Raw genomic sequence first — 27,478 nt, 5'->3', positions numbered from 1 at the left:
GTTGTTTTTGTTATGAAAGGTTGCTGGAGGAAACCTGTAACACACCAAAAATGGAGTTGAAAATATTTTGGCAGATTACGTTTGTCAGGAATTTTTCACATTGAAATATAGAAATGAAATTTAATAGAAAATGTTGTAAATTCTGTTAAGAGGTTATTGTACAATGTAAGTATTTTTTTCACATCTGAAGCTATGGATGAATCACCCCCTGAATCTCCCTGGTTGGTTCCAGAGGCACGGGCAGGGAGAGATCCCAGGGATGACTAGAACAGGCTAGGTGGAGAGGTAGTGCATCACATCAACAAACAGACTTTCATACCTTTCTCTCTGGCATTAATGAGAGAGAGGCCTTAACTGAAAAATTGACGCTCCCTCAGTTGGCACCTGCAACGTGATCATTTGATTAATGTAGTGAGTGAATGAGTGAAGGAGCATGCGGTTTTGTGGTTTCATCTGCTAGAGCTCAAGGTCGTGGTTTGTGTTGGAAACCCTCTAGCACTGCCCACTGTCCAAATCACATTTTTATTTGTCACATTCTTTTTAAACAACATGTGTAGACTAACATTGAAATGCTTACTTATGGGCACATTCCCAACAATGCAGAGAGAAAGAAAATAGAGAAATAATAGAAAAGTAATAACACTTAATAAATATGCAATGAGTCATGATAACTTGGCTGTATACATGTTTTAATTTTTTTTATTAAACTAGGCAAGTCAGTTAAGAACAAATTATTATTCACAATGACAGCCTACTTGTAAAGCCCCCCCGGCCAAACCCTCCCCTGACCTGGACAATGCCTGGACAATTGTGCGCCACCCTATGTGATTCCTGATCGTGGCCGGTTGTGATACAGCCCAGGATCGAACCTGGGTCTGTATTGACACCTCTACCACTGCAATGCAGTGACTTTGACCGTTGCGCCACTCAGGAGGCCAAACATGGGGTACCGATACTGAGTCGATGTGCAGGGGTACGGGGTAATTGAGGTATATACGTACATATAACTAGGAATACAGTAACTAGTCAACAGGACAGATAATAAACAGTAGCAACACCATAAGTGATGAGTCAAAAAAGTTAGTGCAGAAAGGGTCAATTCAGATAGTTAAATAGTTAACCAAATAGCTACCTGGACTAACTATTTAGCTGACTAATAGCTTGAGGGTAGAAGCGGTTCAGGGTCCTGTTGGTTCTAGACTTGGTACATTGGTACCGCTTGCCGTGCAGTAGCAGAGAGAACAGTCAATTACTTAGGTGGCTGGAGTCTTTGACAATTTTTAGGGCCTTCCTCTGGCACCGCCTTGTATAGAGGTCCTGGATGGCAGGGAGCTCGGCCCCAGTGATGTACTGGGCCGTACGCACTACCTTCTGTAGCGCCCTGCGACAGGATGCCAAGCAGTTGCCATAGCAAGCGCTGATGCAGCCAGTCAAGATTCTCGCAATGGGGGCCTCCCGGGTGGCGCAGTGGTTAAGGGCACTGCACTGAGGTGCTAGCTGTGCCACCAGAGACTGGGCTCGCGCCCAGGCTCTGTCGCAACCAGCAGCGATCGGGAGGTATGTGGGGCGATGCACAATTGGCCTAGGGTTAGGGTTAGGGAGGGCTTGGCCGGTAGGGATATCCTTGTCTCATCGCGCACCAGCGACTCCTGTGGCGGGCCGGGTTCAGTGCACGCCAACCAAGGTCGCCAGGTGCACAGTGTTTCCTCCGACACATTGGTGCGGCTGGCTTCCGGGTTGGATGCACGCTGTGTTAAGAAGCAGTGCAGCTTGGTTGGGTTGTGTATCGGAGGATGCATGACTTTCAACCTTCGTCTCTCCTGAACCCGTACGGGAGTTGTAGCGATGAGACAAGATAGTAGCTACTAAACAATTGGATACCACGAAATTGGGGAGAAAAAGGGGTAAACATTAACAACAAAAAAATAACAAAAAAATACATTCTAAAATTTGGACTCATCAGACCAAAGGACAGATTTCCACCGGTCTAAAGTCCATTGCTCGTGTTTCTTGGCCCAAGCAAGTCTCTTCTTCTTATTGGTGTCCTTTAGTAGTGGTTTCTTTGCAGCAATTCGACCATGGAGGCCTGATTCACGCTGTCTTCTCTGAACAAACATGGGAGTAATGCTTCACTCTTTGATTTGCCACGTCAATATTTTACTCACCAATCAGCTGGCATGCTCCTTCTCCTTTTGACTCATCACATACGCTGCTGCTACTGCATATTATCTATCCTGTTGCCCAGTGACTTTACCCCTACCTACAGCATATGTACATATCTATCTCAATTACATTACATCAATTACATGGGCTCTCGAGTGGTGCAACGGTCTACGGCAGGGGTCTCCATTCCTGTTCCTGGAGAAGGACGGTAGCTTTCCAGGAGCAGGGTTGGAGAGCCCTGGTCTAAGGTACTGCATCTCAGTGCTAGAGGTGTTACTACAGACACTCTGGTTAGAATCCAGGCTGTATCACAACCGGCCTTGATTGGGAGTCCCATAGGGCAACGCACAATTGGCCCAACTTCGTCCGGGTTTGGCCGTCATTGTAAATAAGAACTTGTTCTTAACTGACTTGCCTAGTTAAATGGGGAACAGTGGGTTAACTGCCTTGTTCGAGGGCAGACAACAGATTTTTACCTTGTCAGCTGGGGATTCGATTCCGCAACCTTTCGGTTACTGGCACAACGCCCCATATGCAGCATATGCAGCTGCTCGGCCATGGAAACCCATTTCTGTTATTGTGCTGACGTTGCTTCCAGAAGCAGTTTGGAACTCAGTAGTGAGTATGGCAACCGAGGACAGACTGTTTACGCGCTTCAGCACTCGGCGGTCCAGTTCTGTGAGCTTGTGTGGCCTAGCACTTTGTGGCTGAGCCGTTGTTGCTATGCCGGGGCAGCTCTAGCAGGCAGAACTTTGACCAACTGACTTGTTGGAAAGGTGGCATCCTATGGCGGTGCCACGTTGAAAGTCACTGAGCTCTTCAGTAAGGCCATTCTACTGCCAATGTTTCTCTATGGAGATTGCATGGCTGTACTCCATTTATACACCTGTCAGCAATGGGTGTGACTGAAATAGCCGAATCCACTAGTTTGAAGTGGACTTTTGTAAATATAGTGTATCTCTCAGTGTCACGATCATCGTAGTGAGGAGACCAAAGTGCAGCGTGATGTGAATACATCTTCTTTTAATGAATGAAGAACACGAAGAACACTTAAACAAAAACAACAAAACTAACGCGACACTATGACAACGAGTGCAGACACAGGCAACTACACATAGCCAATAGCCCACGAAATACCCGAAGAAGATGGCTGCCTAAATATGGTTCCAAATTAGAGACAACGGTAAACACCTGCCTCTAATTGAGAACCAATCTAGGCAACCACAGACATATATAAACACCTAGATGATAAACAACCCCATAAACCTACAAAAAACCCTAGACAGTCCAAAAACACATACATCACCCATGTCACACCCTGACCTAACCAAAACAATAAAGAAAACAAAGAATACTCAGGTCAGGGCGTGAGACTCAGATATAGGACAGACACTTTTTGGGGGGACTATCTGTTGTTCCATGTACTGAATCTGTTATTAAATGCGTTTATTTGGGCTAATAGTAGTAACGGCAAAAAAAGTTGCGACCCACCATAAGGTCTGAGCGATGAAAAAACATACCCACTTCAAAGAAGAGTACAAAATGCATGAATAAAAAACTATTTTCCAAAGCCTTTAAGTGGGCACAGACGTCAATTCAACATTCATTCCACTTTGGTTCAATGTAATTTTATTGAAATTGCGTGGAAACAACGTTGATTCAACCAGTGTGTGTGCAGTGGGATGTGACCAATTTTAAGAAATGTAACAATGCACCAAAAAATTGCATCCTGCAACCCACCTGGACTCATGCAGTGACCCATAAGTGGGAACCACTGCACCAAAACACCCTGTTAAATGTTGCCTAAAAAAATCACAGTACCATAAATCAGCTGTATTTTTTTATCAGAGACTTTATAATCATGTTTAAATGAAAACAGTCTGATAATGCAGAAGGTTGTTGTGATGATAGTCGTCAGGTTGGAAAGACTCAGACCCGTGGTTCTAAGGTGAAGCTAGCAGAAAAAATACAACCGCCATCATCATCATCAACATCAGTTGAACAATGGAAATCACTGTCCAAATCCCTTCAACTAATCTCTTCAGAGAATGGAATTCAATCAAACCTATCATTAAGCAGTGTCTTTGTTGACAAACTACTGCCCCTACTCACATGCAGAACACTTCTCATTCTGAAAACGGGAAGCATCTGCTTGGGGAGTCTAGCTGGTATTAGTCATAGATTTCCATGGAAGAGCTACTGCAATCAAGGTTCAATTGAACTGAGATCTCACTTAAGTGTTAAATATCCCCTTTCAGGAAAGACAAATCTAAATCTGGCATCACCCAAAATTGTATCTGTTTTAAAATATTCCTCTATTCAAAAAGGAAAAAATAAAAAGGTATCTAATGTATCACTGGCACCTTGGGGTATTTCATAACAAATTCAAAAAAACTATTTGTTGTTTAATTTTAGAAAACACTATTCTGATGCAAGGGTGCTGTCTAGTGGTCATGACACACAATAACATTATGTGATCCTGCTGTCAGGTTGCATGGCAGAGGAACTGTAAGTATAAAATGTTTTGCTGCCTTGGTACTTCGGTGTGACTGTGACCCTTACTTTATCATTCATATCATCTCTCTGTGATGTGTTATCCTAACATTGTGTCTCTCCAACCATTTCCTTTGGTGTTCTACTCATTCTTACAGCGTTTCAACTCTCTAAACTCAAACTGTGCCATTATTGCCATTATTCTATTAGTGTGTGTTTATTTCCATGTAGAATTGATAAAGAAATAGAGAGACATGCACTTTGGTCAAACTAACCTTTCTGTTCGAGGTAGCATATGAAAATGCAATTCATCTCCCCTCCAATTCAAATGCGTGCATGGATAGAAGCATTCCCTATTATGATGCTTGGAGTATAAAACAGAGTGGAATCGACCCTAGATAGACAGAATGCACTAGACCAGGTGAAACAGGGATATTATTCCTGGGTTAGATTCCAGACCAGATGGATGAGCATCATTCTCCTCAAGCATGGGCCAGTCAAGGGCAACACAGAGGTTTCAAACAAAATATATCATTCAACACCAAACCACCTGGGAAACCATTGGCACAGACACCCAGGGAGAATTAGCCACACATTTAGAGTCTTGTATGCGTTCATTGTCTGGGGTTGGAAAGGGAGCACCCATGCGTTGTGTCTCTGAAGGGGTTGTCACATGCTGAGAAGTGTCCTCTCTACTGAATGACTGTCAATCCCCATCCTCAGTCCCCCTTGGTCCCCACAATCCTCATTTGTCTGACCCATAGAGCTCAGTCCAGCTCAAACTGTATAGTGCAAAGGGAAGGACAGAGTACACATACCTCTGATCTCTTCATAACAATATGGAAACTCGTTCCCCTCATTTAGTTCTGTGAGGGCATAAGGCTAATTCAGCAAGTCTTTGTTCTCTTTCCTCAACAAAAGGACTCGGTGGCGACTCGTCAGATAAGATTTGAGGCACAAAACGCACATATATCCCTTAATATGATCTCAACCTTGAGTTTACAATCAAGAGTACACAACTGAAGAGAAATGATGATTAAGTTAATAGAAATGACAGCTTTTCTCTGTTTGAATGGCAATCCCTCTAGAGTGAAACAAGCAAGGTCGATATTCAAGGGGATGTGTGTAATGTGGTTGTTTAAAATCTTATCCGATTGGACACGTCGGGCGAGAGCTTCTTTGGCAACTCAGAAAGAGCATGAATCTTGAACGAGAGGAGAAACGACAGGTTAACAAAACAGGTCATTTAATTGTGAGTCAAACACTGGAAGCGGTTCTTGAAATAGAGGAGGCCGTTTTTGGTGTGTGTGGCATCCGAAGAGGCTGGTGGGTAGCGGAACTTGGCATACGTCTTGTCAATCTCTGATTGGCTGACCCAGGGAAGCTTGATCTTGGTGGCATGGTTGACGATGACATCATCACAGGATCCCACGTGAAGCGAGCCGAGGCCATCGATGAAAAACTCTGTGACAAGAACCAAGGGGTCAAGAGCAAAAGAAAAGAGGTTCGTTTTTATGCTAAGGGAACTTAAAGTATCACACAATTTATATGTACAAAAGCAACTAACAAACATTTGAGAAGAAGCTATTTTGTTCCCTTCTTGAGCTTTTTGATACATAATTAATGAATGACTATTCAGACTGGTTTTGAAGATCTGTTACCTATATCACTTTCTTCCAAATGTAGATGGTGCAGCTCAGGGGTTAAATTGTGAATTCGGAGGAGCCCTATTTGGAGGGTTTTGGATCAGGGTTGAGCCAGGGTTGAACACAAGTTATGTCAAGATTAGGGTTTAGGGTTAGGGTTAGGATTGAATTGGGATATGGACACAAAGCTAGGGTTAGGGTACTCTTATCCTACTTTCTATCCTACTCCTCTTTGGACTCATAAGGTGCAGGTGCAGGCTCCGCGTAGCACCGACTACATTTGACTACTGGTACAGCTGATGTTATGGACAGGCACACTCTGTGTGGTGCTGGGGTTTGGGTCTGTACTCACCCAGGTGGGCCACTCTGGCCAGACGGGGGTCAAAGCCCACTTGCTGGACTTTGTCTGTGCGGGCCAGGAAGAAGTTGATGACCCCGTCCGTGACTACGCAGTTTGGAAAGCCCTGGATGATATGGTGGAAGCCCCTCCGCATATGCAAGCAGTCACCCTCCTCCTCCCCTGGCTCAATGGACATGGTCTGCCTGTAGGTGGCAGTATAGCCAGTGGCCTCCCGCACTGCACCACCCACCTAAATTACACACACACACACACACACACACACACACACACACACACACACACACACACACACACACACACACACACACACACACACACACACAGTGCATAAAACACAGATACAAATGTGCATATAAAGAATGCATTAACTGATTCTGACACACATACACACAAAGAACATACAGTGCATTTGGAAAGTATTCAGATCCCTTGACTTTTTCCACATTTTGTTACGTTACAGCCTTATTCTAAAATTGTTTAAATCGTTTTTTTCCTGTCATCAATCTATATACAATAACGTATACTGACAAAGCAAAAACAGGTTTTTCGACTATTTTGCTAATTTATTACAAATAAAAAAATACATAAGTATTCAGACCCTCTACTCAGCACTTTGTTGAAGCACCTTTGGCAGTGAGTCTTCTTGGGTCGCCTTGAGTCTTCTTGGGTACGACTCTACAAGCTTGGCATACCTGTAGTTGGGGAGTTTCTCCCATTTTACTCTGCAGATCCTCTTATTCTCAAGCTCTGTCAGGTTGGATGGGTTCGTTGCTGCACAGCTACTTTCATGTCTCTCCAGAGATGTTCGATCAGGTTCAAGTCCGGGCTCTGGCTGGGCCACTCAAGGACATCTCAGAGACTTGTCCCGAAGCCACTCCTGCTGTGTGCTTAGGGTCGTTGTCCTGTTGGAAGGTGAACCTTCACCCCTGTGTGAGGTCCTGAGCACTCTGGAGCAGGTTTACATCAAAGATCTCTCTATACTTTGTTCCGTACATCTTTCCTTCGATCCTGACTAGTCTCACAGTCCCTGCCCCTGAAAAACATTCCCACAGCATGATGCTTCCAGACGTGACGCTTGGCATTCAGGTCAAAGAGTTCAATCTTGGTTTCATCAGAAGAAGCAGAGAATCTTGCTTCTCATTGTCAGAGTCCTTTTGGAGAATTCCAAGCGGAATTCCAAGGAGGCCACTGTGACCTTCAATGCTGCAGACATTTTTTGGTACCTTTCCCCAGATCTGTGCCTCGACACAATCCTGTCTCGGAGTTCTACGGACAATTCCTTCAACCTCATGGCTTGGCTTTTGCTCTGACATGCACTGTCAACTGTGGGACCTTATATAGACAGGTGTGTGCCTTTCCAAATCATGTCCAATTAATTGAATTTTACCACAGGTGGACTCCAATCAAGTTGTAGAAACATCTCAAGGATGGACAATGGAAACAGGATGCACCTGAGCTCAATTTCGAGTCTCATAGCAAAGGGTCTGAAAACTTATGTAAATAGGGGATTTCTGTTTATTTTTTTTAAATTTGCAATTTTTTATTTAATCAATTTTAGAAAAAGGCTGTAACGTAACAAAATGTGGAAAGTTTAGGGGTCTGAATACTTTCCGAATGCACTGTATACTGTGTACAAAACAAACATTAAGGGTACTTCCAATTGTCTGACTGAAGTTGATAATGAGTGCATGCTGTAGTGATTTGATACACGAAATCAGAGGGAAACCGATGGAAACAGTTGGATCCTTGATCACGTCATCTTTCCAAAGGACACAATAAACAGACAAAACTAAAATAAGAACCAGAAAACTGAGAAGTATCTCCGTTCCATGTTTGTCTGTCTGTGCTTTTGGGGTCCGAAGAAAGAAGGGATTCAAAGTGTCCAGCAGACCAGCTGCTGACATGTGTAACCCATAGACTCCCCTCTCAAGAGTAGGAGTCCCAGTCTATGGTATACAAAAGGTCTATTCTATTCCCAGAGCACACAGTAAGTCTCTGAGTGGGATTCAGGCTCCAGCCAAAACACCCTTCACCCTCAAACAGAAACACACAGATCATTCATTACAAGCCTTATGTGTGGGTGTCAGCTTTTGTGGCTTTTGTGCTAGGATTGTGTGCATGTATGACGTGTGTGTGTGCGTGCATGCATCCATGCCTGCGTGTGTGCGTGTTTGTGTGAGTTTGTGCACACGCGCATGACTAATATTGCTGTGGTGTTCATGTATTACAGAGCAAGAATATGCCTGTACGGTTCAGTGAAGAAAAGAGGATGAGAGAACAGGAGTCTGTTGAGAGATTGTTTTCTTCTGTAAGTAGTAAACAAGGCCTGGGATTCAATATTATCACGCTTGTAGACAATGCAGCTTTTAAAGGCAATGTTATCGCATTTGTGAGATGATAGACTGGATGTGGCTAGCAAGGAATGCCTCCTCCTCATTTGTCATCTTCAGAAGACAGCTAACATAATTTATTTCAATAGTCTTTTCATGATGTGCTGTAATTCAAAATTATTTTTAAACTTTCATTTAATAACTCATAATAAGTTGTGTCTGTTGGGCAAAATGACTGAAATGTTGATTATGTTTCCTCATACTACCCAAGATGGAATGTGGTGAATCGTGTAGGTGCTGTTTTTGGCTTTGCAGAGTAAATCCCAGTGAGTAACCAATGTGTTCAGAGTCCAGAGAAAAGCTTCTGGACTGGATTCGACTGTTGCATAGAAAGTGGACCATCGTTGAATTATTGGAACTAACTATCAAAGTATTTGAACGATTTCATGTGATATTTGAACCCAGGTCTACAATACAGTATGGCAATGCCTGTGCCCCCTCACCAGGTCCAGGGTGGTCTTCTCCAGAACGTCCACCAGTTTCTCCAACTTGGTGTTGGCCGTGAAGATGAAGTCATCGTCCACCCACAGCAGATACTTGGTAGTCACCTGGGAAACGGCTAGGTTCCGTCCTGCAAACCAGCCCTAGTTGTTGTGACACAGAGAACAGGATGTGGGAAAGAGGAAGCAGAAGCGAAAGGACAACTAAGAAAATCACAGGAAGTACTTTTTCACTTAAGGTCATCTGTCAAGGATCATTTAAGCAAACAATGGTAGTGTTAGACACATTTTTGACCTGACAGGTACACGTACACTGTATCCCATCCCTTACTTGCAAATAGAGGCAGTAGTGATTAAAAAAAAACCTTTCCAAATGGCATGATGTAATGTTCGATGTAAGGGCCAGAGACCATCTTTGGGTTTTCACTGTCATCAGCTATTACTATGGTGACAGTGGAATAGTATTTTCGCACACTGTCGATGAGATCTTGGAGCTTGTCATAGCGCAGGAAGGTTTTGGTTGCTATGGTAACAAGGGCACTGATGTTGTATTCTAGAAGGGGAACAGAGAGAGACAAAAAGTTAGGGTATTTGACATTACATTGATCTCAGATGGAATTATTATTTATTGTTTTGTAAGTGTTGTGCAATTGTGACAGATACAGTCAGCCGTTGTATTTGTCGACATACCCCCTTTGGGTCCCGTGTTGTAGAGTTTTGGAGTTACACCATGACGGACCTTGATAGTAAACATGGCTTGGTGACCCTCTGTCTCAAACTGCACTGAAAGACACAGCAAGAGTATTTCCAACCTCATTACCACAAATATTTTACAGATGTTATTTGGCATAGGACTTTGATAATGGACACAACACAGAAATAAGTAGTACACAGCAGAAGGACAGGTGTGTCTGGCCTCACCTGTGTCTGCTGTACTAGGGTGGAACAGTGTGTTGGTATAGGTGACAAACTGTAGCTGCCGGTTCAAATTGGACAGCAGGCTGCTGGTCAGGGTCATGTGCATCTCCCCGTCACCTTTGACCTTTACCCCCTCAACCTCTGCTGCCACGTTTAACGTTCCCAGGGTGGAGGTGAAGTTGACCTGAGAAAGAAATGAAGAGGGAGACAGAAAACAAAGAAGACAAGGACCAGACAAATGGAATAGTATTGGAAATAATAACTCAAACCAAATGTTATTGGTCTACTTACTGTGTACAGCTCTCTGGGATGGTCTTGTACTGCAAGTCCTGAAAACATATGACATCAATTCACTGGCATATTTGATGAAGGTGTTGGATGTTTATCCAATCCAAATTCACTACATCAATTGTCAGCTGGAGTAAACACTATTTCTCTGTTGTGCAACAAAACGCTATTCTCTGCTCTAAAACAGCCATACAGTGCAGTAGATTATCATGGTAGTAATAGTGGTCATGGTATAGAAAGTAGATGTCAGTGGTTGCAATAATAGTACTAACACAGTAGTAATACTAGTGTTAGATTGTTTGAACACCTATTGTCTGTCACGCTAAAAGACAATGAGTTTTACCTCCAAATACCCTGATGAAGATTGATTGAGACCAGAACGTTGGTGAATAAGATCAGCATCAAGATTACCAGTGTGCTGGGGTTTATCTTTTTAACATTGTTGTAATAGGACAGTCTCCCTGAATTGGTAACTTGATAAAATTACACTTGTCTTTGTATGCTTGCCCCATTTTGCCAGGTTTCCTGATGAAGGTCGGCTGACTGAAAGCTCAGCCACAATTAAAGAAATGTGCATCTGACTAGAAGTGTGCAGAGACTTGTTCCTGTTTCTCCAGTTTTGCCTTTTGGCTCCAGCACCTTCACTAATCAGCTCTGGGTGAGCAGTAGATTTAGCCTGTTATCGCCAGGTTTCCATTACAAATTAGGTTTTAAATATCAAGGAATCTACAGTCCATTCAGAAACGATTCAGACCCCTTCTCTTTTTCCACATTTTGTTACGTTACAGCTTTATTCTAAAATGGATTATCAATCTACACACAATATCCCATAACGACAAAGTGAAAACAGGTTTGTAGACATTCTTGCTAATTTATAAAAAATAAAAAATACCATGTATTCAGACCCTTTGCTATGAGACTTGAAATTGAGCTCAGGTGCATCCTGTTTCCATTGATCATCCTTGAGATCTTTCTACAACTTAACTGAATTCACCACAGGTGGACTCCAATCAATTGGACATGATTTGGAAAGACACACACTTGTCTATATAAGGTCCCACAGTTGACCGTTCATGTCAGAGCAAAGACCAAGCCATGAGGTCGAAGGAAATGTTCGTAGAGGTCCTAGACAGGATTGTGTCGAGGCACAGATCTGGGGAAGGGTACCAAAACATTTCTGCAGCATTGAAGGTCCCCAAGAACACAGTGGGCTCCCTCATTCTTAAATGGAATAGGTTTGGAACCACCAAGACTCTTCCTAGAGTTGGCCGCCCTGTCAATCTGAGCATCGGGACGTGACCAAGAACCCGATGGTCACTCTGACAGAGCCCCAGAGATGGGAGAACCTTCCAGAAGGACAACCATCTCTGCAGCACTCCACCAATCAGGTCTTATGGTAGTGGCCAAACGGAAGCCACTCCTCAGTATAACGCACATGACAGCCCGCATGGAGTTTGCCAAAAGAAACCTAAAGACTCTCAGACCATGAGAAACAAGATTCTCTGGTCAGATGAAACGAAGATTGAATTATTTGGCTTGAATTCCAAGTGTTAAATCTGGAGGAAACCTGTCACCATCCTGGTGGTGGCAGCATCATGCTGTGGGGATGTTTTTCAGCAGCAGGGACTGGGAGACTAGTCAGGATTGAGGGAAAGATGAACAGAGCAAAGCACAGAGAGATCCTTGATGAAAAGCTGCTCCAGAGTGCTCAGGATCTCAGACTGGGGTGACGATTCACTTTCCAACAGAACAATGACCATAAGCACAGAGCCAAGACAACGCAGGAGTGGCTTCGGGACAAGTCTCTGAATGTCCCTGAGTGGCCCAGCCAGAACCTGTACTTGAACCCAATCAAACATCTCTGGAGAGACCTGAAAATAGCTGTGCAGCGACGCTCCCCATCCAACCTGACAGAGCATTCAGTTTTTTTTACATTTCTAAAAACCTGTTTTTGCTTTGTCATTATGGGGTATTGTGTGTAGATTGATTAGATTTGTATTTATTTAATCCAATTTAGAATAAGGCTGTAACGTAACAAAATGTGGAAAAGGTCAAGGGGTCTGAATACTTTCCGAATGCAATGTATGTCAAGGTACAATTAAACTAATCTCTGTTATGGGTCAGACCTGGGATGAGGATGGTTTTGAGTGGCCGTACTTCCATCCCCTGTGTTGGGTACTGCAGAGGATTGTTGGCCTCGGCCACGATGAGCATATCTGCAGGAGTCTGAGACCTGTAGGGGCAGATACACACCAGTTTAATAATCAGTACTCAAAGCTATTACAGCTAGACTAAAGCCTTGTGAACCCTATTTGGCCTATATGTTTAAAAAATTGGGTAATGTTGAGCCTAACCCAATGACATCATCTCATTTGTTCAAAAGACCTACAGCAAGTTTAACCTAAACCCAAGAATTTCAAAACTTGGTATTTAGTCACATGAAATGACAAACACAGCAACTTCCCCTAGGGTAAGGACTACCTACGATGATATATGGGAAGTCATTCCCTTTCAGTTTTGTGCTGGTGTACAGTCCTTTGCTCTCACCTCATCTGGAAGCCCTGGTACTCCTTGGCCCTTCGTTTCTTCATCTCTTCCAGCTCAGAAGCCTCAAATGCAGTGTGCATGGGGTGGGCCGACACCCGGGGGAACAGCAGCTGGGCAAAGGGCAGGTTCATGCCCCCACTCTCACCTTCACACGCACACCCGTTACGTGCCAACAGACTGGAGACAGACGAAAGGGATGATAAGACTTCATCAATCAAATGACAATAAAACATGATTTCCACCACATCATCAGCTTATTGAATCAAAATATCAAAGAGAGAAAAAAATGAATAATTTCAAAGGTCTTATATCAAATACTGACCCTGCAACACTCTCCTTCACACGATAGGGGATGTTGGCAGATCTGTGGTCTGGTTCTGGGAACCTCTCCTCCAGGTGCCTCTCTACTGCAGGCCCTGGTCTCTGCCAGACATCCACGGTGGTGTAGGCCCGGGTGGGCCAAGAATGGAGGAGGGCCATCACCAACACCACAGACGCCACGATGGCCAACAACACTGTCTTCCTTAAGGAACGCATCCTAAAAACTGTCACAGCACACAAGGACAAACAGGAGAGGTGCTGCGGTCACCACCTGCTTGGGAGGCGAAGAAAAAGTCCAACATTATGTGACCATATCTGAGGTGACAAGATTAGCCCAATTGCTGGATGAATTGAACACTGCCATGATTCGGTTATCGTCAGCTACAGTAAATGGCAGCTTACAGTATCACATGAAATCTGATTTAACACTTTCTAAACAACTTGAATTTGTTATGCAACAGAAAAAACTTGTCTGGCATCCATTACAGTAAAAGACAGCTGGAATCATACCCTACTGCCTGTATCCACTCAGAGAGAAGGCATCTCCTGTCGGCCATTGGATCCCCCAAAATCCCATAATGAACAGCTAAGGACTTTCCCCATCTGTAAATAATAACACATAAGTTATGTTTATTCAGTAGGATACCTGAAGTAACTTCTCATTTCCAAGAGCAAGGTATTAACGGACAAGTGAAAAATATGACTGTTTGTAAAAAAAATAATAGATCTAGAGGGGAGGAAACTGCGACATGCAGGTACAGCAAAGGTAATGATTTTTAGCAGATATGATGGCCTTTTATGATGGAGCTGTTGAATTGTAGTGATGACGGTTGTGTTAACAGCAGATAAATGCTGAGCAAAGTCTAGCGGGAAAGAAGGCTCTATTTAAGTACAACAATGAGAGCCAAGGGAAATAACAAACTTGTCTGGTTGGTGATTTGTTTCATGATAATTGCCAGTGTTAAGATAATCAAACAATTCTATTGACTCTATTGACTTTATAGCAGGCACGAGAGATCGCTCAAAGTTGTAGCAAGTTCAGTAATCTATCCCCTTCCTTTGGAATATGCGTCTACTGTAGCGACATTCCACTTCTGACACAATTGCAGTGAATTCAGGGGTCTCAATGACTATCACTGAAGCAGAAATCATAGTTTACAGCTACAGAGACACACCCACAATAGTTCACCAACTGATTATGATATATACAGTGGGGCAAAAAAGTATTTAGTCAGACACCAAATGTGCAAGTTCTCCCACTTAAAAAGATGAGAGAGGCCTGTAATTTTCACCATAGGTACACTTCAACTATGATGGACAAAATGAGAAAAAAAATCCAGAAAATCACATTGTAGGATTTTTAATGAATTTATTTGCAAATTATGGTGGAAAATAAGTATTTGGTCACCTACAAACAAGCAAGATTTCTGGCTCTCACAGACCTGCAACTTCTTCTTTAAGAGGCTCCTCTGTCCTCCACTCGTTACCTGTATTAATGGCACCTGTTTGAACTTGTTATCAGTATAAAAGACGCCTGTCCACAACCTCAAACAGTCACACTCCAAACTCCACTATGGCCAAGACCAAAGAGCTGTCAAAGGACACCAGAAACAAAATTGTAGACCTGCACCAGGCTGAGAAGACTGAATCTGCAATAGGTAAGCAGCTTGGTTTGAAGAAATCAACTGTGGGAGCAATTATTAGGAAATGGAAGACATACAAGACCACTGATAATCTCCCTCGATCTGGGGCTCCACGCAAGATCTCACCACGTGGGGTCAAAATGATCACAAGAACGGTGAGCAAAAATCCCAGAACCACACAGGGGGACCTAGTGAATGACCTGCAGAGAGCTGGGACCAAAGTAACAAAGCCTACCATCAGTAACACACTACGCCGCCAGGGACTCAAATCCTGCAGTGCCAGACGTGTCCCCCTGCTTAAGCCAGTACATGTCCAGGCCCGTCTGAAGTTTGCTAGAGAGCATTTGGATGATCCAGAAGAAGATTGGGAGAATGTCATATGGTCAGATGAAACCAAAATATAACTTTTTGGTAAAAACTCAACTTGTCGTGTTTGGAGGACAAAGAATGCTGAGTTGCATCCAAAGAACACCATACCTACTGTGCTGTTTTTCTGCCAAGGGACCAGGATGACTGATCTGTGTAAAGGAAAGAATGAATGGGGCCATGTATCGTGAGATTTTGAGTGAAAACCTCCTTCCATCAGCAAGGGCATTGAAGATGAAACGTGGCTGGGTCTTTCAGCATGACAATGATCCCAAACACACCGCCCGGGCAACGAAGGAGTGTCTTAGTAAGAAGCATTTCAAGGTCCTGGAGTGGCCTAGCCAGTCTCCAAATCTCAACCCCATAGAAAATCTTTGGAGGGAGTTGAAAGTCCGTGTTGCCCAGCAACAGCCCCAAAACATCACTGCTCTAGAGGAGATCTGCATGGAGGAATGGGCCAAAATACCAGCATCAGTGTGTGAAAACCTTGTGAAGACTTACAGAAAACGTTTGACCTCTGTCATTGCCAACAAAGGGTATATAACAAAGTATTGAGATAAACTTTTGTTATTGAGCAAATACTTATTTTCCACCATAATTTGAAAATAAATTCATTAAAAATCCTACAATGTGATTTTCTGGAGAAAAAAAATCTCATTTTGTCTGTCATAGTTGAAGTGTACCTATGATGAAAATTACAACCCTCTCTCATATTTTTAAGTGGGAGAACTTGCACAATTGGTGGCTGACTAAATACTTTTTTGCCCCACTGTAGGCTGCATTTACACAGGCAGCCCAATTCAGATCTTTTGCAAATTAGGCTGTGTTTACACAGGCAGCCCAATTCTGAGCTTTTTGCCACTAATTGGTCTTTTGACCAATCAGATCAGTTCTGAAAAAGATCTGACGTGAAAAGATCTGATGTGATTGATTAAAAGACCAATTAGTGAAAAAATATCAGAATTTGGCTGCCTGTGTAAATGCAGGTACAGTTGAAGTCGGAATACATTTGCACCATTGTTTATGTCTTAGTTGGTGACCCACTCTTTGAGGATATCCACATCTTACAGAGTGTAGCTTTAAACAATAGTACAACGTTGCACCGTTCACATACAAACAAAGGACATGCAAATATTCCTACTTTGTGGTACCGTCTTACTTATTATATACGTAACGACTGTAAAGTAAGTAGCCTGACCCCTTGCATTAAGCATAGTACAATCCCCAAAATAGATATAGTCTATCAAATTAAAAACAGTTCAAACCTATTTGTGCACGTTCAATGCAGATAAATAAGTCAGGTGCATTTCATTGACAATTACATTTGTCAGATATTAGTTCAAGATTTTTACTTTATGAAAGCCACAACAATGTTTTTACATGGAGACCAATGATGTCATATACAGTAACCAGCCACCTACTGGTCATTTATTTATGTGATCATTATCACAGAGGACTGTAACGATCTTCTTCATCTGATGAGGAGTATGAAAGATCGGACCAAAACGCAGCGTGGTAAGTGTCCATTTTGATAAAATATAACTGAACACTGAATACAAAATAACCAAAGTGAAACAATGAAAATCGAAACAGTTCTGTATGGTGAAACACAGACAAAGAAAACAACTACCCCACAACCCATAGTGGGAAAACAGGCTGCCTAAGTATGGTTCTCAATCAGAGACAATGACAGACAGCTGTCCCTGATTGAGAACCATACCCGGCCAAAAACACAGAAATACAAAAACATAGAAAAAAATAACATATAACGCCCACCCTAGTCAAACCAAAATAGAGACTAAAAAGGGCGTGACAAGGACACTGATTTCCCTTCAGATTATAGCTGTACTGATTAATTTGGTTGGAGTGGGGTAGGGAGAGTGTGTATAGGGTAGGGAGAGTATGTGTAGGGGACAGGAAGAGTGTGTATAGGGGGTAAGGAGAGTGTGTATGTGGGGTAGGGAGAGTATGTGTAGGGGGTAGGAAGAGTGTGTATAGGGGGTAAGGAGAGTGTGTATAGGGGGTAGGGAGAGTATGTGTAGGGGGTAGGAAGAGTGTGTATATGGGGTACGAGAGTGTGTATATGGGGTAGGGAGAGTATGTGTAGGGGTTAGGAAGAGTGTGTATATGGGGTAGGGAGAGTGTGTATATGAGTAGGGAGAGGGTGCGACCTGGGGTAGGGAGAGTGTGTATATGGGGTAGGGAGAGTGTGCATATGAGTAGGGAGAGGGTGCGACCTGGGGTAGGGAGAGGGTGCGACCTGGGGTAGGGAGAGGGTGCGACCTGGGGTACGGAGAGGGTGCGACCTGGAAGAGTTCCCACTGTGTAGAACCTAATGCTTGTGTCCAAGCAACTCCCGTTTTCATAAGGGATGGATATTTGAATTAAGACTATTAAAGGTTTTAGTGGCCTCTGGAGTGGCACAGCGGTCTAAGGAGCTGCATCGCAGTGCTAATGGCGTCACTACAGATCCGGGTTTGATCCCGGGCTGTATCACAACCAGCCGTGATCCGGAGTCCCATAGGGCGGCACACAATTGGCCCAGCGTCGGGCACCTGAAGGCATCAGTTGAACGGTCGTCAGTTGAACGGTGTTTCCTCCGACACATTGGTGCGGCTGGCTACCGGGTTACGCGGGCGAGTGTTAAGAAGTGTGTTTTGGCGGATCATGTTTCGAGGGGACGCATAACTTGACCTCCGCCTCCCAAGCCCATTGGGGAGTTACAGCGATGAGACAATATCGAAATTGGGGTAAAATACAAAGGTATTAGTGCCCTAAACATTCATGCATGTCACTTGGGTTGGGTACTAATTATTTCTCTAACATTTTTCAAACATATATCTATCTATATTAGAGAGCCTGCATCAAACAAACTTACAGATACAGTGTATTCAGAAAGTATTCGGACCCCTTGACTTTTTCCACATTTTATTACATTACAGCGTTATTCTAAATATTTATTAAATTACATTTTTTCCTGATTAATCTACACACAATACCCCATAATGACAAAGTGAAAACAGGTTTTTAGAAATGTTTGCTAATTTATTAACAATATAAAGCATAAATACCTTATGTACATAAGTGCCCTCACCTCCTCCATGTAGGCTGTCTTGTCATTGTTGTTAATCAAGCCCACTAATGTAGTGTCTGCAAACTTGATGATTGAGTTGGAGGCGTGCATGGCCATGCAGTCATGGGTGAACAGGGAGTACAGGAGGGGGCTGAGCACGCACCCTTGTGGGGCCCCAGTGTTGAGGATCAGTGAAGTGGAGATGTTGTTTCCTACCTTCACCACCTGGGGGCAGCCCATCAGGAAGTCCAGGACCCAATTGCACAGGGCGGCGTTGAGACCCTGGGCCTCAAGCTTAATGATGAGCTTGGAGGGTTCTATGGTGTTGAATGCTGAGCTGTAGTCAATGAATAGCATAGATATTCCTCTTGTCCAGATGGGATAGTGTGCAGTGTGATGGCGATTGCATCATCTGTGGACTTGTTGGGGCAGTATGCAAACTGAAGTGGGTCTAGGGTGGCAGGTAAGGCGGAGGTGATCCTTGACTAGTTTGTCAAAGCAGTTCATGATGACAGAACTGAGTGCTGTCATTTAGTCATTTAGTTCAGTTATCTTTGCCTTCTTGGGTACAGGAACAATGGTGGCCATCTTGAAGCATGTGGGGACAATAGACTGGTATAGGGAGCGATTGAATATGTAACTCTGTGTTGCTGTCTGTTCACACTTCTTTGCTTTATATTGGCCAGGTCGCAGTTGTAAATGAGAACTTGTTCTCAACTAGCCTACCTGGTTAAATAAAGGTGAAATAAAACAAATAAAAAAATATGTCCGTAAACACACCAGCCAGCTGGTCTGCGCATGCTCTGGGCCAGCAGCCTTGCGAGGGTTAACACATTATTTATGATTTTTTTAAAACTCTAGTCGGCCATGGAGAAGGAGAGGGGGGGTGTGCAGTACTTGTTAGTGGGCCGCAACAGTGGCACTGTATTATCCTCAAAGCGGGCAAAGGTGTTTAGTTTGGCTGGAAGCGTGACGTCGGTGTCCGTGACATGGCTGGTTTTCTTTTTGCAGTCTGTGATTTCCTGTAGACCCTGCCACATAGTCTCGTGTCTGAGCCGTTGAATTGCGACTCCACTTTGTCCCTGTACCGGCATTTCTCTTCTTTGATTTCGGAGCGAATAACTATACTGTTTATATTCAGCCATATTCCCAGACCTCTTTCCATGGTTAAATACAGTGGTTCGCACTTTCAATTTTGCGCGAATGCCACCATCCATCCACGGTTTCTGGTTAGGGTAGGTTTTAATATTCACAGTGGGTACAACATCTCCAATGCACTTCCTTATAAACTCACTCACAGAGTCAGCGTATAGATCAATGTTGTTCTCTGAGGCTGACCGGAACATATCCCAATCCGCGTGAACAATCTTGAAGCGTGGATTCCGATTTGTCAGACCAGCGTTGCATGGTTCTAGTCACTGGTTCATCCTGTTTGAGTTTCTGCCTATAAGACAGTCAAGCAAGATGGCGTCATGGTCGGATTTGCTGAAGGGAGGGTGGGAGAGGGCTTTGTATGCATCGCGGAAGTTAGAGTAGCAGTGATCGAGTCTATTACCTCTGAGAGCACTGCAATCAATATGCTGATAGAATTTAGGTAGCCTTGTTCTTAAATTTGCTTCGTTAAAATCCCCAACTACAATAAATGTGGCCTCAGGATATATGGTTTCCAGTTTACATTGAGTCCAGTGAAGTTCCTTGAGGGCCGTCGTTGTGTCTGCTTGAGGAGAATGCACACAGCCATAACAATAGCTGACGATAATTCTCATGGGAGGTAATATGGCCGGCATTTGATTGTAAGTAATTCTAGGACAGGTGAGTAGAAGGACTTGAGTTCCTGCATGTTGTTATGATTACACCATGAGTCGTTAATCATGAAGCATACACCCGCCCTTCCTCTTCCCAGAGAGGTGCTTATCTCTGTTGGCGCGATGCATGGAGAAGCCCGGTGGCTGAACCGATTCTGACAACATATCCCGAGAGAGCCATGTTTCCGTGAAACAGAGAATGTTACAATCTCTGTTGTCTCTCTGGAAGGCAACCCTTGCTCTAATTTCATCTACCTTGTTGTTTTACGAGACTGGACATTGGCGAGTAGTATACTCAGGGGCGGTGGGGAATGTGCACGTCTATGAATCCTGACCAGGAGGCCGCTCCGTCTGTCCCTTCTGCGGCGCCGTTGTTTTGGGTCGGCTTCTGGGATTTGATCTATTGTCCTGGATGGTGGTCCAAACAGGGGATCCGCTTCGGGAAAGTCATATTCCTGGTCCTAATGTTGGTAAGTTGACATTGCTCTTATATCCAATAGTTATTCCCGGCTGTATGTAATAAGACTTCAGTTTTCCTGGGGTAACAATGTAAGAAATAATACATAAAAAAACAAAATACTGCATAGTTTCCTAAGGACTTGAAGTGAGGCAACCATCTCTGTTGGCGCCATTTGCTCGGAATACAGCAGGTTTTCGCCGAAAAGCCGTGCCGCACGACCATCATTGAACACCATGTTCGCACCCGGCCCGGGGATACGGTACAAAAGAGGCCAAACTTGATCCCAGAGGCCCGAATGAAGGCCGTGAAGCAGGAAGTGAAGGCTATGCTGAGGATGGGGGTCATTGAAGAGTCCCACAGCGCATGGTGTTGGTGCCAAAACTGGCGGTGCTGGACTCGCTCAGGCAAGCTGGGTTGACAGCAAACCCCAAGAAATGCAAGCTAGTGCTCAAAAGGTGGAGCACCTGGGGTATTTGTTCGGACGGGGGAACGTCAAGCCCCAGGAGAGGAAGGTCCATGTGGTACGTGACTGGCCCATTACACGCAACAGTCCTTCCGGGGATTGGCAGGATACTACAGCCGGTTTATCCCCAACTTTGTGGCTATAGCATCCCCCCCTTACCGTTTTAACCAGGGCCTGCCTCCCGAAAACAGTGAAATGGACGGGGACAAGACCGAAGAGGGGTTCAAGCACCTGAAGGAAGCTCTTTGCTCCCATCCACATCACTAAGGACGGAACATGATCCACACACACCAGCACAGTTTTGAAGAGGGCACGGCAGAACCTCTTTCCCCTCAAAAAGATTTGGCATTGGCCCTCGGATCCTCTAAAGTTCTACAGCTGCACCATCGAGAGCATATTGACTGGCTGCATCACCGCTTGGTATGGCAAATGCACCACCCTTGACCGCAAAGTGCTACAGAGGGTGGTGCAGACAGCCCAGTACATCACTGGGGCCGAGCTCCCAGACATCCAGCACCTCTATGTAACAGTATAGCTTTTATCCGTCCCCTCGCCGGGCTCAAACCAGGGACCCTCTGCACACAGACAACAGTCACCCACGAAGCATCGTTACCCATCGCGCCACAAAAGCCATGGCCCTTGCTGAGCAAGGGGAACAACTACTTCAAGTCGCAGAGAGAGTTACCTCACCCGATTGAAACCGCTAACTAGCTAGCCATTTCACATCGGTCACATCTATTTCTGACACTTTTACACTCATAATTTGTTGCTGCTAGTCTGTACTTTATTCTACTCTTATTATTATCTATCCTGATGCCTAGTCACTTCACCCTTTCTTCATGTACATACAGTGGCAAGAAAAAGTATGTGAACCCTTTGGAATTACCTAGATATCTGCATAAATTGGTCATAAAATTTGATCTGATCTTCACCTAAGTCACAACAATAGACAAACACAGGTTGCTTACACTAATAACACACAAAGTATTGTATTTTTTCTTGTCTATATTGAATACATAATTTAAGCATTCACAGTGTACTGCAAAGATGACTGCAAGAGCACAGTGCAGAATGCTCATTAAGAAGTCCTAGAGTGTCAGCTAAGGATTCACAGAAATCTCTGGAACATGCTAACATCTCTGTTGACGAGTTTGCGATACGTAAAACACTAAACAAGAATGGTGTTCTTGGGAGGACACCACGGAAGAAGCCACTGCTGTCTAAAAAAAAAAAAAAAAAAAACGTTTACATGCAAACGCAAGAACAGGTCGGCTATAATAGTCGATGGAATATACAGAATCAAAGAGTTGGATGAAAAAATGTGAGTTGGCTGTAGCCTGTATCCTTGCCAGCGCCATGTCTAGTAGCGCTGTCTGTGTCCCTCCCGACTAATGTGTGTAATGCTTATTTTGCCTTTCCAGGACCCGTAACAATTTTGAATTTATTTACTGCAGTCATCGACAGGCTTATGTGTGAACATCTCATCCTTGCGCTCCGTTATATTTCCTTTGATGCAATCCATTGCACAAACTAGGAAAAACGCACTATGTTGTCATTCAGATCTAATGAAATCTGGACCAATTTCAGGTCAAAGCACGTCGATGGACAGAATTGAGATATATGATTCAGCCTTTCTCAGAGGCCTCTGAATTGACCGGGTGCGGTTGGTGCACGTAGACAAATGATACAGGTATAATTGTTTATTATAATGTATATTTTCTCAATACAAATTAAATATGGCAGCAATACACTCGTAAAAGGTCACCAACGCCTCTAATGATATTTCACAAGATATAATTAGGATATATCTTATTCTGAATCAAAGCCTCTAATTCGCATGTAATGTGCATAAATGCTTTGAAACAATTATCTATTTGCATGACTGTTTCAAGTTAAATGGGAATGCAACTGATAAAATCCTCAATAATAATCCATCATAAGAAAATCATAGGCCTTTCATGAATATTATAACCTCAAAATAAATCGTACCTTAACGTCTCCACCAATCAGATTGTCCTTTTGAAATTGCCACCAATATACTTATAATGCATGCGTAAAATAATGTTGTTAAAAATCTGGTTACATTCCATTTATGTGAATCCGGCAGTAGTACTGTTTTAATTCCGATAGATGATATGCTTCATCCCCCTGCATTCAGCACAGTGCTGTGCGCCCACGCCAGGCTGTTCCGCCAAGACTCGTAAAACAGACGCAAGAGCGATGCCACGAGCGGCCAGTCGTTGGAATCGCAGCAGAATGCATGCATCGAATTGAATTGCATGAAGGTTCATGCAAAGGCATATCCAACGGAAGACTATCATTATAAAATGTACTGCAAAGCAATAGACTAGTCTCGATCAGACCAGCATCATTGCGTTTTGGACCAGAAGTACATTCATTTTCAATTTTGCAACAATATGCATCAAATTGTATGCATAGTAGGAAAAAATGAATGTTGAACTTTTGTTGCATACATATTCAGTAAAAAAGTTTGACTGCAGAGTTTATTACACAGCATTGACCCAACGGCACTGTCGTCTGATCGAGGTGTGGCGCACTAACCTACATCATCTGCCAAGAGATCTGGACCTTTATTGCACAGGTGATGGTGCAGTGCACTCAAGCTGTGACTGCAGGGTCTCTGCCCAGCTCCACTACAGTTATTGCTACATTTATGGCAGCGGTAGAATAATTCCAGTGGTCTCTCATGCCACAAATGTGTTTTCATGCAGCGAGAGAGAAAAAAACGAGAGAGAGACAGACAAACAGAGAAATGGATCATGTTTTTTTTGTACTTTGACAATAAATTGTACAACTGGCAGCAACAAGACGAATTGAGAGCGAGAGAGAGAGAGAGAGAGAGAGAGAGAGAGAGAGAGAGAGAGAAAGGGAGGCTGAGCAGCCCAATTCCGCACCCTTTCCCAAATGGTTTATTTACACACTTTCTAGCATGGATTTTGAATGTTAGTACCTCGCATCAGTTGTGTTGTCTGGTGACATACACAAAGACAGAAAACAATCACCCACGAAACACAGGTGGGAAAAGGCTACCTAAGTATGATTCTCAATCAGAGACAACTAACGACACCTTTCTCTGATTGAGAACCATACCAGGCCAAATGCAAAACACAACATAGAAAAACGAACAAAGACAACCCTCCCCAACTCTCGCCCTGACCAACCTAAAACAAAGACATAACAAAAGAACTAAGGTCAGAACGTGACAAAGGTAGGAGAGTCCGACACACACACATGCAACAACCTCACTCACACTTACTTCCTGTATTGGAGTTGTTGGTTATGTGGGTTGTGCGGATGGGGAACCAGCATAGAGTTCTTATTTTGCAGCTGTAGCCAGACCCCAGCTTGTCTAAATTGTCCACCCCTCCTTTTTTGGCATTGCAATCCATTATGATCTCTGTTTTTTGAGGCTCCTGGCCATAGATTCTCCCATCCCTATGCAGCTTCATTTTTGCCTTTCTTTGGCACGTTGGACACTAGGGACGTGTCAGCTGTGAACACAAACTTGGAGGAATTGATAGGCCTGTTCCATGTATTCAACAGCTGAGGAGGGAGCTCTGGCTTGTTTTTTCGTACTGTTCCTACCATCGTCAGGTTCCTCTTGAGGAGCTCCTGTCCCAGCTTGTGCGAAGTGAAAAAGTTATCGCATGTGATGTTGTGGCCCTGTGTCACGTCCAGGACAACCCGCATCCCTTGGTTCTTCTCAGGGGCTCCTCAATCTGGCTTCTCCGTATACACTTGCAAGTTCCACACATATGATAAAGCAGCATCACAGGCAGCCCAGAACTTGATTCCATATTTTGCAGGTTTAGACGGTGTGACGACCCTCCCACTCTGTCTGCCGTATTTTGTCTTTGTTCTTGTTTCCTTATTAGGATGCCGGTGGGCGGAGTTGAGAGGGTCGTCAGCTACATGGGAAACACCTGGTCCCGGTGTTTCCCAGAATAAATACACCCCTTCCCCATTCATGGAGGAGACTCTCTCCATGCAGACATTTGTAGATTGTGTTGTGGTTCTTGGTGGCCTTTTTTGTTTGTTTGTTTGTTTGTTTGTTTGTTTGTTTGTTTGTTTGTTTGTTTGTTTGTTTGTTTGTTTGTTTGTTTGTTTGTTTGCTTGCTTTGGCACTTTTCAACACCCTGCATTATCACATTCATGCATACAAAACACTCACTTACGCTACTGATTACTGATTACACACATCATTGTATATTTTCCTTAGTTGCTTTAGTTAATAAATATATATTTTGTTACTCCTTATCTCCACGTTGTCTCCCTTTGTTACGGGCTTTGAGCCGGTTCGTGACAAGTGGGGGCTCATCTGGGATATTTGAACTATTGGTTTGGGAGACCGTGGAAGTACGTGTTTGTTTGTTTATTGTGTTTGAGTTTAATAGGCCCAGTATTGGTTGCCTTTGTTGTTTGGGTTGTGTGCTGCGTTGGAGAGAGTATAATGGTTAGTTTCCAGGCCCTGCCTAGCCTGGAAACGTTTGTTCTACTTTCTGTTGGGACATCAGCCTGAGGTGAGTAATCGGCTGTGTACCTCAGTGGGAGATTTGGGTAGGGTAGTGGAACTTGCTACCTGGAGCTATAGCTTTTTTCCCCTGATAGGCTTAGCGACATGTTTCATTATTTTTTGGAATATGTTGGGCATGGTTAATGTTTGTTATTTTTGTGTGGTGTCTGCGGATTGAGCAGTTGTCTCGGGGGCACATCCGTGGCTTGGTGGAATTTACCAGCATGCTGGGGAGTTTTTCCTTGCCAGCGGGCTACAGTGCGTAAATTCCCACTGCAAATCTGCACGAAGACTAGGGTTGAGTTATTGTAGGTTTTGGGGAAGCTCCGTATCTCATCTCTCTTCTGTGGTGCTCGGGTTGTGGTCTGGTGTGCTCAGCAGAGGGGAAGAGCAAGATTTTTTTATTTTTTTTGTAACTATGGCATCTTATATAGATGAATTCATTCGCTTTCCATCGGAGAAATTGTTAGATTTAGGTACTAAAGAACAGCTGTTGAAGGTCGCTGAACACTACAACGTTGAGATTAGTGATAAACGTCTAAAGAATTCTATTAGGTTGATATTGAAGGCCAATCTGATGGAGTGGTATTCTTGAAGTTACCACTGGGCCAGCCTCTGCTGAGAGTTTGTCGTCTCCCCATAACGTTACAATGGCCATTCCATCGGTTAGTCCAAGTAGCCTTCTTTTTGAACAGCAGAAAGAACTGCTTTTGTTACAGCTGGAGCATGATCGTGAGAAGCTAGAGCATGATCGTGTAACGTATGAAAAGGAATTGGCATTTAAACAAGATATGGAGCGTGCTAAAATCAAGTTGCAACAAGAACGTATAGAGTTGGTTAGGGAAGGAAAGATCTCAGGGGAGAGTTTGTTTTGGGAAGGTGATCCAAATTTACCTAGGGGTAGTTCCTCTTTTGGTCGTGCCCCAGAGACATTTGATATTGTTGGGAACTTACGGTTATTGCCTCAGTTTAATGAAAGGGATCCCGAGACATTCTTTTCGTTGTTTGAGCGTGTTGCTGACGCTAGGAGTTGGCCTGATTCTGACCGCACTTTAATGTTGCAGTGTGTGCTGACTGGTAAAGCGCAGGAAGCATATTCAGCTCTTAGTGTACACGACAGTGCCAATTATGATAAAGTTAAAAAAGCTGTGTTACAGATTTATGAATTGGTCCCTGAGGCTTACCGCCAACGATTTAGAACATTAAAAAGGGATGATAAGCAATCTCATGTTGAATTTGCGCGACAATTATCTTTACAGTTTAATCGCTGGTGTTCCGCCTCTGCAGTTGTGACTTTCCAAGGGCTGTGTGATCTGATTATGTTAGAACAATTTAAGGACACAATTCCTGATCGTATTGCCACGTATATTAACGAACAGAAAGTAAAGAATGTCGCTGAAGCTGCGGTTTTGGCGGACGAGTATGTGTTGACTCACAAAAGTGTCTTTGCAGAGCCCCGAGATACTTTGGTTCACGGGCAGAGTTCTATTCAACTAGGGTTGAGCCTGACTCCCATGGTAAAGCTGACTTTGGGCAGGAGTGTCACTACTGTCAAGGTTCAGGTCAT

The 27,478-nt window shown here is 43.7% G+C and overlaps 1 protein-coding gene and 1 long non-coding RNA gene across 4 annotated transcripts; one reads left to right on the top strand and one right to left on the bottom strand.

Annotated features, from left to right (window-relative positions):
• Nucleotides 1–3,166: 3,166 nt before the first annotated feature.
• Nucleotides 3,167–24,025, bottom strand: b4galnt1b (beta-1,4-N-acetyl-galactosaminyltransferase 1b). Of its 3 annotated transcripts, none has more exons than XM_021609934.3 (12): nucleotides 23,367–24,025; nucleotides 14,078–14,170; nucleotides 13,569–13,791; nucleotides 13,247–13,423; nucleotides 12,826–12,932; nucleotides 10,703–10,740; nucleotides 10,415–10,595; nucleotides 10,184–10,276; nucleotides 9,859–10,046; nucleotides 9,497–9,637; nucleotides 6,655–6,892; nucleotides 3,167–6,120 (listed from the first exon to the last, which is right to left on the bottom strand). In XM_021609934.3, exons 3-12 carry the CDS (start codon nucleotides 13,781–13,783, stop codon nucleotides 5,903–5,905), a joined length of 1,596 nt encoding a protein of 531 aa, XP_021465609.2. In that variant the 5' UTR covers nucleotides 13,784–13,791; nucleotides 14,078–14,170; nucleotides 23,367–24,025; the 3' UTR covers nucleotides 3,167–5,902. The 3 variants fall into 3 exon arrangements, with proteins under 3 accessions (XP_021465609.2, XP_021465610.2, XP_021465611.2); XM_021609935.3 differs by having other exon boundaries at nucleotides 13,569–13,838; nucleotides 23,367–23,874; XM_021609936.3 differs by having other exon boundaries at nucleotides 13,569–13,841; nucleotides 23,367–23,577.
• On the top strand, nucleotides 8,720–11,280 carry LOC110528115 (uncharacterized). Its single transcript, XR_002474194.3, has 3 exons — nucleotides 8,720–8,971; nucleotides 9,265–9,319; nucleotides 9,500–11,280. It is a non-coding gene; the product is annotated as an uncharacterized LOC110528115 (long non-coding RNA).
• Nucleotides 24,026–27,478: the final 3,453 nt, after the last annotated feature.

The sequence above is a fragment of the Oncorhynchus mykiss genome, chromosome 7, assembly GCF_057628025.1.
Source record: "Oncorhynchus mykiss isolate SJ-2025 chromosome 7, ASM5762802v1, whole genome shotgun sequence".
Taxonomy (NCBI): Eukaryota; Metazoa; Chordata; class Actinopteri; order Salmoniformes; family Salmonidae; genus Oncorhynchus; species Oncorhynchus mykiss.
Note: the sequence above shows the minus strand (reverse complement) of the source record. Positions and strands in the feature narration are given on the sequence as shown.

Bases quoted from the DNA above. Each gene is read 5' to 3' on its own strand.
- b4galnt1b (XM_021609934.3), bottom strand. From the start codon at position 13,783: ATGCGTTCCTTAAGGAAGACAGTGTTGTTGGCCATCGTGGCGTCTGTG. The intron at 13,424-13,568 runs GTCAGTATTTGA...GTCTGTCTCCAG, and splicing joins GTGAAGGAGAGTGTTGCAGG to TCTGTTGGCACGTAACGGGT. The intron at 10,047-10,183 runs GTATGTCGACAA...TTCCCCTTCTAG, and splicing joins CAACACGGGACCCAAAGGGG to AATACAACATCAGTGCCCTT.